The sequence below is a fragment of the Cyclopterus lumpus genome, chromosome 7, assembly GCF_009769545.1.
Source record: "Cyclopterus lumpus isolate fCycLum1 chromosome 7, fCycLum1.pri, whole genome shotgun sequence".
NCBI lineage: Eukaryota > Metazoa > Chordata > Actinopteri > Perciformes > Cyclopteridae > Cyclopterus > Cyclopterus lumpus.
In genome coordinates, this window is record NC_046972.1 from 797172 (window position 1) to 811324 (window position 14153).

The 14153-nt window shown below is 40.9% G+C and overlaps 1 protein-coding gene across 1 annotated transcript; it reads left to right on the forward strand.

Moving 5' to 3' along the window:
- The first annotated feature begins 2187 nt into the window (after nucleotides 1-2187).
- Nucleotides 2188-3550, forward strand: gpr173 (G protein-coupled receptor 173). The gene has a single exon (XM_034537618.1). It carries the CDS (start codon nucleotides 2188-2190, stop codon nucleotides 3364-3366), a length of 1179 nt encoding a protein of 392 aa, XP_034393509.1. The 3' UTR covers nucleotides 3367-3550.
- Nucleotides 3551-14153: the final 10603 nt, after the last annotated feature.

Sequence of the window (14153 nt, forward strand, 5' to 3'; positions counted from 1 at the left end):
AAGAGATTTCTTCAAGTTCGCTTTTCTTCTTAACTGTACTGACATATCAACCTTGGGGTTAGTTAAGTATTTCATTGAGACGTTATCAGGTTTTATTTAGCTTTCATCTCTTTTTGTTTCTGCCTCCCCGGTCGTCTTAAAGGATGTCAGCAGTACACATTGAATTGAATTCACTTGAATGAAGGTAGTTCTACTACTATCTAAGGGGGAACAGATACCTTGAGTTCTTATTCAATTCAATTCAATAATATTTGTAGCCGAAAATCACAAATTTGCCTCAGATGGCTTTACAATCTACATAATCCTGATCCACCAGCTGATCCTGTTCCCCTTCAGGTCAACACTATTAGCTTATACTGTTAGCGCTGTTAGCACCATTACCTATGAACCGCCGGCTCAGGCGTGGCCATGTTGAGAGCCATTGAGAGAGAATCATGTTTGTTTGTTCTGTTTGCTCCTTGTCTTTCTATTTAGTTTTGTTCTGTTTGTCTAAGCCCTGTGTAAAGCGTCTTTGAGTGTCTAGAAAAGTATTATTATTTTTTATTATAATAAAGGCCTCCCATTCTCATATCATGCATCTTTTAACCATAACTTTATTAGTCTGTCCTGAGCCACTGATGTACGCAAATAGTTTACAAATATTAGATTTGATGCCAGTCTCACAGAACCTTTTGAGAGTATGAAGTGGTGTAGTTGTTTCCTTTAGAGTTCCATCTCTGTGAGTATCCTCAGCTTTCAGTGTTTATGTCCAGAGAAGCTCAAAGTGAAGCTGGGCCTTTGTGGATCAATTCCTTCCATTTCACAGTTCCAGTAGGAACCAGAACATGTCACATCGGTGTACATTAAAACAGTCCAGTCGTATATGCTTGCTCTGGATCTGGAGCACACTGACCTGGTACCTGAGATCTTAACCCAGGAAAGAAAAAGCATGTTGGAGTTGCGACACCTGTGCTGACCAATCACAGTTCTTACTGCAGCTCCAATGTAACCCCTCACTGCACAGCTATAAATCCAGCTTTTGTGGTTGGTTTGACAAATGTATGTGGAGTTTAGTTATCAACAGCTGCTTACTAAGCTTTCCATGAGGTGCAACCATGACCGTCCCTATCAATTATTAACCTAACTGAGGCTTCTTAAACAAAGTGGTAGTGGATCTAAAAGGTAGTTTTGCTCGCTTTGCTTACTGAAGCTGAGAGATATCACTGATGTAGAAATCTAAGGACCATGAGGCAACTTTATGGAGTGGTATACAAGGGTGTATTCTATTTCTCATTAGAAAAATGTAATCTCCCAATATATTACAAACATTTTGGTCAGTTAGACCATGCTTATTTTTTACTTTTTGTATGTGCGTCACAATATTTCCTTTTACAGGTTGCCACTGAGCATGTTGTACAAAGTTTAAATATTTGGATATTAATCCTACTTTCTCAATTTCTTATTTTATTCTAGTTCTGTGATTTATATAGTATATCTTTCATATAATAACTGAATTGCCCTGCACTGATTCACCTCCATATGGGCAAAGACACAACTTGCATCACTCAACTTGCTAAGGAGTTGATGGAGACCAAAAGAACAAGTGAGGGAATATGTGACCTACATTCATCAGATGGACATGAACACCATTCCTATTGATTGTTCATTTTAACTTTATAAGTCCATTTTATGTCAAATGGGTGCAAGATGTTCAGCTTTTTATGAAATGTTGGGCACAAGAAAACGTGCATTTTAAAAAGAGGTACACCTATATGATGACTGTTCACAGACCATACTTTGAATGTGGAATTGAAGGTTTGGAGTTTAATCAAGTTAAAATGCAGATTTTAACAATTGACAAAAAAAAAAGTAAACGGAAATTTAAAACTAGCCAGCATGGCTTGAATGACTCCTCTGAGAATATTACCGGTATGTAAAGACTAAGAGTGTTGTCAGAATGTTAGTGTGGTACTACCTGAATGATTGAAATGATAATAATTATTCTCCAATTGTTTTCAGGCTCTTGGAGCGGATCAGCAGGTCCGAAGACATAACACACCAAAGAAGGGACCCTTCTTGAAATGGGGCGATGTGGATTGAGGTGTTCCTGTTCCTTGTGAACCGCAGAAAGAAGGCAACCACGAGGACGGAGGAACAACCAGCAGACGGAGGAGGAGTGGTGGCTTTGGTGTTTGAAGACAAGCTGGTATGGGTGGGGGGGCATTCGGGATGGCGAATAGAAACGAGAGCACCGAAGGGTCGACTGGCCCCATGGCGGCATTGGTGGCCACGGCAGGAGGTATGGTAGCAGAGTCCTCGGCCGTCTCTACCTATATCAAACTGGTGCTGCTGGGGCTGATCATCTGCATCAGCCTGGTGAGCAACTTGGTGGTGTCTCTGCTCGTACTGCGGGACCGAGCCCTGCACAAGGCGCCTTACTACTTCCTGCTGGACCTGTGCCTGGCCGACACCATTCGCTCAGCCATCTGTTTCCCCTTCGTGCTGGTGTCCATAAAGAACGGCTCGGCCTGGACCTACAGCGTGCTGAGCTGCAAGGTGGTGGCCTTCATGGCAGTGCTCTTCTGCTTCCACGCCGCCTTCATGCTGTTCTGCATCAGCGTAACACGCTACATGGCCATCGCACACCATCGCTTTTACTCTAAGCGCATGACGTTCTGGACATGCGTGGCGGTGGTGTGCATGGTGTGGACACTGTCGGTGGCGATGGCTTTCCCTCCCGTTTTTGACGTAGGCACCTATAAATTCATTCGCGAGGAGGACCAGTGCATCTTTGAGCATCGCTACTTCAAGGCTAATGACACGCTGGGCTTCATGCTAATGCTGGCTGTGCTCATTCTAGCCACACATGTTGTCTACATGAAGTTACTCCTCTTTGAGTACAAGCACCGTAAGATGAAGCCGGTGCAGATGGTGCCGGCCATAAGTCAGAACTGGACCTTTCACGGGCCGGGGGCTACTGGCCAAGCAGCAGCCAACTGGATTGCGGGCTTTGGCAGGGGCCCGATGCCGCCGACTCTGCTAGGAATCCGGCAGAACTTGCACAACCAGAACCGGCGTCTGTTGGGCATGGAGGAGTTCAAAGCGGAGAAGCAGCTCGGCAGGATGTTCTACGTCATCACACTGCTGTTCCTGGTGCTCTGGTCTCCTTACATAGTGGCGTGCTATTGGAGGGTGTTTGTCAAGGCTTGCACAATACCACACCGGTACCTCTCCACCACCGTGTGGATGAGTTTCGCCCAAGCCGGTGTCAACCCTATTGTCTGTTTCTTCCTTAACAAAGACTTGAAGAAAGGGCTCCTTTCCCACCTACCAGCCTGCTGCAGGACTAAACCTCATCTGCCACGAGAGCCTTATTGTGTCATGTAAGCAGAGATGATGAGAGGAACAAAGGGGCAGCCAACTGATGCGTTGTGGGAGTGTTTGCCTGAGCTAATATGACTTTTCATTTGATGCAAGCTACTTATAAGCAGTGGGTGCAAACTAGTGAGTGTAATGGTTCAAACACTGGTAAGCATTGTATTTCCATCTACCAACCCCCTTTTTCACTCAAAAAGCATCCATGATAACAAGAGAAAAATACTTAAATTGCATCACATGCAAGTAATAATGCAGTCATTGTGGAAACCAAGCCAGACAACCAACACATGACATGAGATGCTTCATAAAGAATGTCAAAATGGACAATTAGAAAAGTGATTGAAACAAAGAATATTGAAGTTGGTTTGGTGACAAAAAGATTCCTAAGAATGACAAAGCGGCAACTTAGTTGGCAAAGGCCGATAATGTAAGAGACGAGAGGCCAAGAGATGCAACAAGGGTCCCTGGACAGAGGGTGTTGCCGTTCATGTTCAGCGTCTTAACCCTTAAGCCACAGGGATGACCCCTAACTGCAGCTATTTGATTTGTCTTAACATTTTGGGACTTAACAATAGTAATGGAAGAAAAATAATTCCAGGTTTTAGTTACTTTTTGTAGTTTTATTTCACGCTGTTTACCCATGTAGAGATGCTTATGTCACCTTCTGGCATGTATTCTTGAACTCTGTAGAGGAAACAAAGACATAACTCCTTTATGAGAGTTTATGAATGTCATTGACTGGGAGGACAGTGAGATGGTTGAAGCTGATTTTGAGTTGGTAATGATATGAATTCACTGAACGAGGAGCATAATGTTACTGTTGTCTGAAGCAAACGCATCAGTGAAGGAAAGGCAACAAATAATTATGACCATGACGATGAATCTTCTTGTCTATTATTTCTCAGACTGCAGACATTCTACTGCTGATATACGTGTTATTTAATTCTGTGCCTCACTTCAAAACAAAAGAGACGAAACGATCAGCTCAGTTGATGGAAAGCAGAGTTTCATATACATACAGTCAATGTCCATATACATGAAATGCTTCTCTTAAACCAGGGCTGGGCAAACTACGGCCCGCAGGCCATATACGGTCCGTTGGGCTTTTTAATCCGGCCCGCCGGATAATAATTTATAATTATTATAAATTATAGTAAAGACCGCTGTAACGCTTCTCCATTCCGGACTTGAGTTTTCCGAGGCACGATGACGGCAACAGACCAGCATCAATGTTTTTTAATGCTTATTGCTGGTCTGTTGCCGTCATCGTGCTTCGGAAAACTCAAGTCCGGAATGGAGAGGCGTCACAGCGGTCTTTGCGTGACGTGCTTTCTGCTGGCGTATCAGGCTGCGATTCCAGCCTGCTGCTCTCTGCGCTACTCACTTCCACCCCGCCCCTTACATGCAATTACCGTAATGTACCGCATACCGCTGGAAAGCAATTACCGTAATGTACCGCATACCGCTGGAAAGCAATTACCGTAATGTACCGCATACTGCTGGAAAGCAATTACCGTAATGTACCGCATACTGCTGGAAAGCAATTACCGTAATGTACCGCATACCGCTGGAAAGCAATTACCGTAATGTACCGCATACCGCTGGAAAGCGATTAGCGTAATGTACCGCATACCGCTGGAAAGCGATTAGCGTAATGTACCGCATACCGCTGGAAAGCGATTAGCGTAATGTACCGCATACCGCTGGAAAGCAATTACCGTAATGTACCGCATACCGCTGGAATGCGATCACCGTAATGTACTGCATACCGCTGGAAAGCGTTTACCGTAATGTACTGCTGGAAAGCGATTAGCGTAATGTAGCGCATACCACTGGAAAGCGATTACCGTAATGTACCGCATACCGCTGGAAAGCGATTACCATAATGTACCGCATACCGCTGGAAAGCGATTACCGTAATGTACCGCATACCGCTGGAAAGCGATTACCGTAATGTACCGCATACCGCTGGAAAGCGATTACTCATTTGAATTTGGCATGCCACTTTCTGGCGCCGGAGACAGGGTTCGTACTACAAGAGTTTTAGAGTTGTAAAATTAACAGCTGCATCCAGAGTATTTTTCCTCGTCATAACTAACGCACATCAAACCCACGGGACTGCACCGCCCCAGACCAACAACACTGTTCCACTGAAACGTTTTCTTTACTTTTTAGTTATTGGCTTTTACTTGTAATTCATCTTGGTTCACACAAACACTCTCCATCCATCTAATACTGGCCTGGCCCGGCCCGTCTGTCAAATTTTAAAAGTCATTGTGGCCCCTGAGCCAAAAAGTTTGCCCACCTCTGTCTTAGACGTTCCGGTTTTCTTTCCCTGACCTACAATAGCTTCCCAGTGGCTACCTAGTGCACTTGATTTACTTTATGCTATTTTAAGTGTCTGAAATTTGTGAAGTTTGAAATTGTAATGCCCTCAAAAATGTCCACAATGGAACAAAGAACCGAAGCGGAACACAATACCTTCAGCGTCCACTAGAGAAGATCCACTGCGATGTGCCCATTCAGCTTCTATCAGCGCAGCTTGCGTTTCTGCAGCAGAGAATTTACATGTGAATGTATGTAAATGCTGTATTTGTTAACGATTGGATTGGAATCGATATCAATTACAAACGGAAAAGCTTGTTTTTCCTGCTTGTTTCTGAAGTCTCTGGTACAAATATCAGACGGAGCTACGTCAAGTAAAGTAGAGCTGTAATGTGTGTGTTAGCACATTGATTATGTGACCTGGAACATGTTTTCCTCGTGCTTGTGCTTGTTTGAATTTGGGAGGAGGAAGGGTGTATGAAGCTGGGAGGAAACACACAGCTGTTTGAAGGTTTTCTACCTGTCAGCCAATCACATCAGTGTGTCGAGTTCACAAACGCTGAACAGTTGCATCCATGTGTTGATCGCTTGACGATATTCAACCCATTGAAAGGAACCAATTTCAGTCTGAAATGCAGCCATATAAAATGCTGGTTTTAGCGTCCCTTTAGTCTTCACTGTTCATCTCTAACAGCAGGAAACAAATCTGTTATTATTGCACTGGGAGGCGGAGTAGAGTCAACAGATGGATAGATTAATAAGTCAAATGAGACTGCAAAGAAAATCTCTGAGTAAAGATTGTGACGTAACAGACGGGAGGAACAACAGGATTTTCTTGGCATATTTTCAGTGTAAAGAAACTAAACTTCCATCTGTGCCAGTGATAGTAGCATAAAGTGGTTTGTTGACGTTGTGCAACAGAAAACCTACTATGAGGACTTGTGTTCAGGCTTGGGAAACACCTGGAGACCAAACCACTGGAACACAACTGTTACTGAGACGATGTAAGTGGGCACTGAGGACTGCAGCTAGCTCTCCAATCACTGGTTGAGGGAGGGTTTCTTTCCACATCAGATATCACCAGATCTGTTCACCAGAACAGATCATATCCACATCCATCTTCTGTCAGCCATCAGGAATCACACACTGCTTTCATAGCATTGATATTTGATGATGCAAATCAATATGAGCGGTTCTAAATCAAAAGTCTTGACTTTTAAAACATTTAAAATTATTATTTTTTCAGGTAAATATTATATGTATATATTATTTGTTGGAATTTTCACTTATACATTTGAGAACACAGCCACAGCACTGACTATTGGTATTGGTATCATGACATCACAGCACAACTACGCCGTTCACGTCACAAAATGGAGCCACGGTGGTTGGCAGGAAATCTTAGATAACAAGATAAATCTGGAGTTGTTCTCACCTCGATGGAGTTTGATCGTTACCTCACACAGAGCTCTGAAGATATGAGGACATTTACTGCTTTTTTTTTTTGCACAAATCTAAAAATCGATGAGCTGTTTTTCTTACTTGCATCTCTCTTTAAAAAGAACGTAGCTTGAAGTGGAGGCAGAGATTGTAGTTTGTCAGTGAATGTGTAAAAACACAACACCGTCCTTAAGCTTGACAGGAAATGGTGTTTGGGGGTTTGAGGTGCTCCTCCGTCTGCCGTAGCATACCAGAGAACTGCTAATCTTGTTTTTATTTTCAGAAGTATGGCCTTACTCCATAAAAACATCCAACCAATGCAACAAAGAGTAGCGTCTCTTCTGTGTGCACCGAAGTCATTGTAGGAGGAAACGGAACACTGTGTACTCGTTGCTCTTCCAATCCAAACCTGGGGGAACCGTGGTCATAGCCAGATGATGTGAAACGGGGATAAAGGTGGAACATTCAAAGTAGTGGGAGTAACTTTTCTATCGCAGGATGATGATGTGAATGATCCGCTCTGGAGTTTTTTTTCTCAGTTGTTTTCCCATCGGACGTCAACCTGAGAGATGAAGGAAAAACGACTTGTCTTTCCATTTTCATTTCTGAAAAGCCAGAGAAATGTCGTGTGGATCCCCAGATGACACTGGAGAGGCCTTTTTGAGTTGCCTCAGGCAGATTATCTTTTGTAAATGTACTGTGACCTCTGTAATATTTAGTGTGTATTATATTGACAGCAAACCAACTCTGAAATGCAACTGCAGAGTTCTTGATCATCATATTTTTACTGTGTGTGTGCGTGTGTTTCTATTGGCAGGTATGACTGTGTGTATGAGTAAGATGAGGGTTACATGAGAGGGACAATACTGACCAGAGATATGCATTCTGAAGATATCATTCCTGACAATGCTTCCTCAGTATTTCTCATGGTCTGAATGGGTTTTCAAACAAATGACGTTTACTCAAAGTCCCTTTTGTAAAACATGTAATAGATTATTATTAATTGGACTGTATTTTATTTGTACATATTGAGGGATAATGAAGGTAAAAGAGCTTGATATAAAGTCAGGCCAAATGTGATCGCATACACTGTCTCTTTCTGAATGTTTCATTGAAGAGTTGATACATAAAGCCTCTCAAACTATAATTTTAATGAACCAAGAATTGTACATAGAAAACACTTTGACGCGAAATCAGCACTCAAATTGTCATTTTCCTTAAAGGATAACAGAAAATGCTTTTCTTTGGGTCTTCTCTATCGATCAGTGGCACTAATAGAGATCTGTGAAGTCATGTGATCAGACAGGATGGGAACAAACCAACAGGACTCAACCATCTGTTGGGAACATCCATCACAGTTCACACCCCCTTCCTGTTCAATGAGGGATTATTACTGACATTCAGTGGTTCAGATCATCTATTGGTTTGTTTCCAACATGAACATTTGACTGCTTGTTACTTCCATCCAGACGTGTCTCAGATCTGAAGAGTATCCATTAAAAGTGAATAAATATTACAAATAAATCAAACCCAAGTTATAATCAACTTGAATGATCCTTTAATCCTCACCTTGTGTCTCAAAGGTTGTCTGCCAGCCCGGTCACATCAGAAAGACCAGAGGCGAGTTCAAGGTTTACACAAGTTCACCAAAGAACAGAATGTGGTGTGAGTGCTGGTGTGACTGGGCCACAGCAGTAAATGAGACAGATACCAGTTTGACCAGTGAATGTCCAAACCAGTCTGTTACGGTTCCATGGTAAACACACGTAGTAACGGAAATCACAATAAGAAAACATCACATCAGCTATAAACAGCATTTCTTTGGGAATAACTCAATAAAATAGAGAGAGGGCGAGGCCTATGAATTCTCCGCAAAATATTTAAATTTTTACCTTAAAGTAGAGCACTAAATGTTGAAAGTTAATCTCAGCGCATCCTGAAGCCAATATCATTCATAAGAAACACCCAAAGGTTTGAAGTATGTGAAAGGAAATTCATGGAGGCAAGTCAGACGCTGTGGTTTCCCTTTGTTCTGTATTAAAAAAAAAAAAAATGTAGCTATTACGCATGTCTCTGGCAATTTATGATTTTTGTTGTTGATTTTGTAATGAAAATAAATTACATTTGAAATGATCAGAACAGTATTATGATTACCTGGTGCAGGGACTTCCTAGGATTCTTGGGTGTAATGTTGTATCAATTCTAAAAACACATTTTGCATATTGTAAACACAGACCATGCTTTTAATGTACAGTTTTGGCAGCTTATTGAGGAGGATAATGGTATGGTAGAGTATGATGGGGCAACACCATCATTCCACTCAGTAATTAAAATCTCATTCTTACTCTGTGGAATCTACACAACACACTGTCTGAAGTGGTCATGGGGACTATTTCTTTGAAAGAACCAACTGACACTTCAACTATTCAACTAAACATAACAGTACTTTTGTTTGTGTAAAAATAACAGTACTTTTGTTTGTCTAAACATAACTGAGTAGTTGTGTTGTCTAAACATAACAGAGTACTTTTGTTTGTCTAAACATAACAGTCCTTTTGTTTGTCTAAACATAACTGAGTACTTTTGTTTGTCTAACCCTAACTAAGTAGTTTTGTTTGTCTAAACACAACTGAGTAGTTTTTTGCCTAAACATAACTAAGTATTTCAGTTGCCTAAACCTAACTAGTAGTAGTAGTTGTGTTTGTCTAAACCTCATTAAGTAGTTTTGTGTGTCTAAACATAACTGAGTATTTTGTTTTATACAGCTAACTAAATAGTTTTGTTGTCTAAACATAACTAAGATGTGTTATTGTCTAAAACTAACTGAGTAGTTTAGTTTTCTAAACATAACTGAGTAGTTGTGTTGTCTAATCATAACTGAGTACTGTTGTTGTCTAAACATAACAGTACTTTTGTTTGTCTAACCCTAACTAAGTAGTGTTGTTTGTCTAAACATAACTGAGTACTTTTGTTTTGTCTAAACACAACTGAGTAGTTTTTTGCCTAAACATAACTAAGTATTTCAGTTGCCTAAATCTAACTAAGTAGTTGTGTTTGTCTAAACCTCATTGAGTAGTCGTGTGTGTCTAAACATAACTGAGTAGTTTAGTTGTCTAAAAATAACTGAGTAGCTTTGTTAACAAAACACAACTAAGTAGTGTTGTTGTCTGAACCTAACTGAGTAGCTTTCTTGACATAACTAAGAAATTTAGTTGCCGAAACCTAACTGAGTAGTTTAGTTGACAAAACATAACTAAGTAGTTTTGTTGCAGAAACACAACTAAGTAGTTGTGTTGCCTTAACATACCTGAGTAGTTTATTTGTTTAAACATAAATGATTAATATTGTTGCTGAAACATAACTGAGTAGTATGGTTGCCGGTTTTGTTATCTAAACCTAACTAAGTTGTTTTGTTTGTCTAAAAATAACGGAGTAGTCTTTTTGCAGAAACATAACAGAGTAGTTTTGTCATCTCAACCTAACTAAGTAGTTTAGTTGTTCTTATTACCTCATAACTTTTGACTTTATACTCCCAGAGTGTACACCGTTAGTCAAAAGTTTCTTCACCAGATGTCTAACTGACAGTGCTGTAGCTATATTTAAAGAAGAGATTCCTTCTGCATTTGATTCAATACCACGTCTCAATGTGACGGAGGACTCCTGTGCTAACTTTAGTCCGTCCCAGATTGATCATCTTGTCGATAGTGCTACAGGCTCACTGAGAATGACACTAGACTCAGATTCAACTTTATTGCCATTGCACAGAGTACAGGTACTGAGGCAACGAAATGTTGGTAAGCATCTGACCAGAGCAGTACAAAGAGAGTAGTATATATACCCAAAGAAAGTGCAATGCAGGTATAATATACAGTGGATATGTATAATATATATAAACAGTATGTATAAACAGTATGTATAAACAGTAAAGTGAAGGTGCAAGTGTCTATATGTAAACATTAGGTGCAAGTGTGATCTGGGGAGAGGTTGGGAATGATGGAGGGAGAATGGTGGGGGGTGGGGAGGATAGGGGCTGTCAACCTGGTGCAGAGTTGAGGGTGTTTGACTCAATAGCAGGAAAAAAAAATAAAATAAAAGAAGATAATAGCCTTAGAGGCAGCTGTAAACCTTTATATATATTTAGATGTTTTTTCTCCCATTAACCTAGACCAATTGTCTTCAACGGTTTCTACTTCTAAACCGTCTACCTGTCTCTTAGACCCCATCCCAACGAGGCTGCTTAAAGACATGTTGCCTTTAATTGGCACCTCTCTGTTGGATATTGTTAATGTGTCTTTGTCTTGGCCATGTACCACATTCCTTCAAAGTAGCTGTAATTAAACCTCTCCTGAAAAAACCCACTCTTAATCCAGAGGTGTTGGCTAACTACAGACCAATCTCTAACCTTCCCTTCCTCTCTAAGATCCTTGAGAAAGTAGTCGCAAATCAGTTGTGTGACTTTCTACATCAGAATAGTTTATTTGAGGAGTTTCAGTCAGGATTTAGAAAGCACCACAGAGACAGCACTGGAGAAAATTACAAATGACCTCCTAATTGCATCAGATAAAGGACTCATCTCTGTACTGGTATTATTAGACCTTAGTGCTGATAAAGGACTCATCTCTGTACTGGTCTTGTTAGACCTTAGTGCTGATAGAGGACTCATCTCTGTACTGGTCTTGTTAGACCTTAGTGCTGATAGAGGACTCATCTCTGTACTGGTCTTGTTAGACCTTAGTGCTGATAAAGGACTCATCTCTGTACTGGTCTTGTTAGACCTTAGTGCTGATAAAGGACTCATCTCCGTACTGGTATTATTAGACCTTAGTGCTGATAAAGGACTCATCTCCGTACTGGTATTATTAGACCTTAGTCCTGATAGAGGACTCATCTCTGTACTGGTCTTGTTAGACCTTAGTGCTGATAAAGGACTCATGATTAAGCCTCAATGACCACCAACGTTAATCACGGAGTTCCACAAGGTTCTGTGCTTGGACCAATTTTATTTACCTTATATATGCTTCCTTTGGGCAACATTATCAGGAAACACTCCATAAACTTTCATTGTTATGCAGATGATACTCTACTAGACACATCCGGTCTCACGCGTTTGTTACTTCCAGACTAGATTACTGCAACTCCTTATTATCAGGCTGCCCTAATAAGTCTCTTAAGTCCCTCCAGTTGATCCAGAATGCTGCAGCTCGTGTACTCACAAAAACTAAGAAAAGAGATCACATGACTCCTGTATTAGCTGCTCTGCACTGGCTCCCTGTAACATCAAGAATCACATTTAAAATTCTTCTCCTTGCCTACAAAGCCTTGATTGGTGATGCACCATCATATCTTAAGGAGCTTGTAGTACCATATTGCCCCACTAGAGAGCGGCGCTCACTAAATGCGGGGCTACTTGTGGTTCCTAGAGTCCTAAAAAGTAGGATGGGAGCCAGAGCCTTCAGTTATCAAGCTCCTCTTTTATGGAACCAGCTTCCACTTTCAGTCCTGGAGGCAGACACAGTCACCTCATTTAAGAATAGACTTAAGACTTTCCTCTTTAATAGTCCTTATGGTTAGGGCTGAATCAGGTTTGCCCTGGTCCAGCCCCTTGATATGCTGCTATAGGCTTATAGGCTGCTGGGGGATGTTTTAGGATACACTGAGCACCAATATCCTCTTCTCTCTCTCCTTATGGATGAATTTACATCTCTCCATTGCACCTTATTAACTCTGCTTCCTCCCCGGAGTCTTTGTGCCTTCTTGCCTCACAGGGTCACATTGGACCTGGCTGTGTCTGGAGCCAGTCCTGGCTCCTGATCCTGTGCCTGGCCTCCTTCCTAATTGGAAACTGCCCCCAAAAAAGTGAAGAAACCTTCAGGAGAGCAACAGAGGATTCCTCTCCCCTGATGGACAGATGAATAGATGTCATGTGTACAGATGAGCAGCATTATAGAGTTACAACACATTCAATGAATATCACAGAAATTATGAATAATGAGTAGACATGGACCACGAGTCAAAAGAGGAATGTGTGATGTGAAACCTTGAAACATCCAATAGCCTGACACCATTTCTGGAGGAGACGGAGATGCCATTTAAAGAGTTTCTATCTAGATGGTTGTGATGGAGAAACCAGCAATGCATGTTCATGTAACTTTGGAAAGAAAAAGGAAGCACAAGAAACTTGTTTTTGGGTGGAGGATGTCTGAATGTAGGAACTTGGTTCGTAGTCAAACTTATATGACCCACACTTGAGTGTTGGTGGAATGATGATTTAGTTGCTTCTAATTTATTTGTCACATACTGAAATGTTGTCACCCGTTTCATCCGTGAAAAATGAAATCTGAAGAAGTCTGGAAAACATCACATCTCACACATGCATTTAATTTTTGTAATAATTTTTTTCATAGAGGAAGTGTACTTCAGTGTGAGTATTTCTCGGATATGAAGCAGAAGGAGGTGAGGATTGTTATAAGAAACAGAAATACCAACCCGTGATCCATATGATGGTGACAGCTACAGCACCACCTAGTGACATGGAGCTAGAACAGCTCTGTAAGCTTTGTAATTGAAATAAAAAATTAGGCATAAAAAAGGGAAACATCGGTACTGACCAAAAACACATCCATTAAACTCGGATGTTATGTAATATTGCTGTAGATCACGGGGAGAGCAGTCGTCCTGCAACCACAAGGTAGCTGGTTTGATCCCCGCTCATTGTCAAAGTGTCCTTGAGCAAGACACTGAACCCCCAGTCGCTTCACAGCAGCCCACTAGATAACTACGGATGGGTTAAATGCTGACACTAAAGTTGTAATAATGTAATATGACGAATGCAATAATGTTTAAGTATGTAAATCACACTCCCCTTACCCCTCCATACCAAAGTTATATATATATATATATATATATATATAAATAAATATAAATAAACACACACAATATATACAAAATAAAATATATATAAATAAAAATATAAATACACATTTATATATATATATATATATATTATAATTTTAAAAAACATACAAGCATCA

Excerpts from the sequence above, each read along its gene's own strand:
- gpr173 (XM_034537618.1), top strand. The coding sequence starts at position 2,188 with ATGGGTGGGGGGGCATTCGGGATGGCGAATAGAAACGAGAGCACCGAA.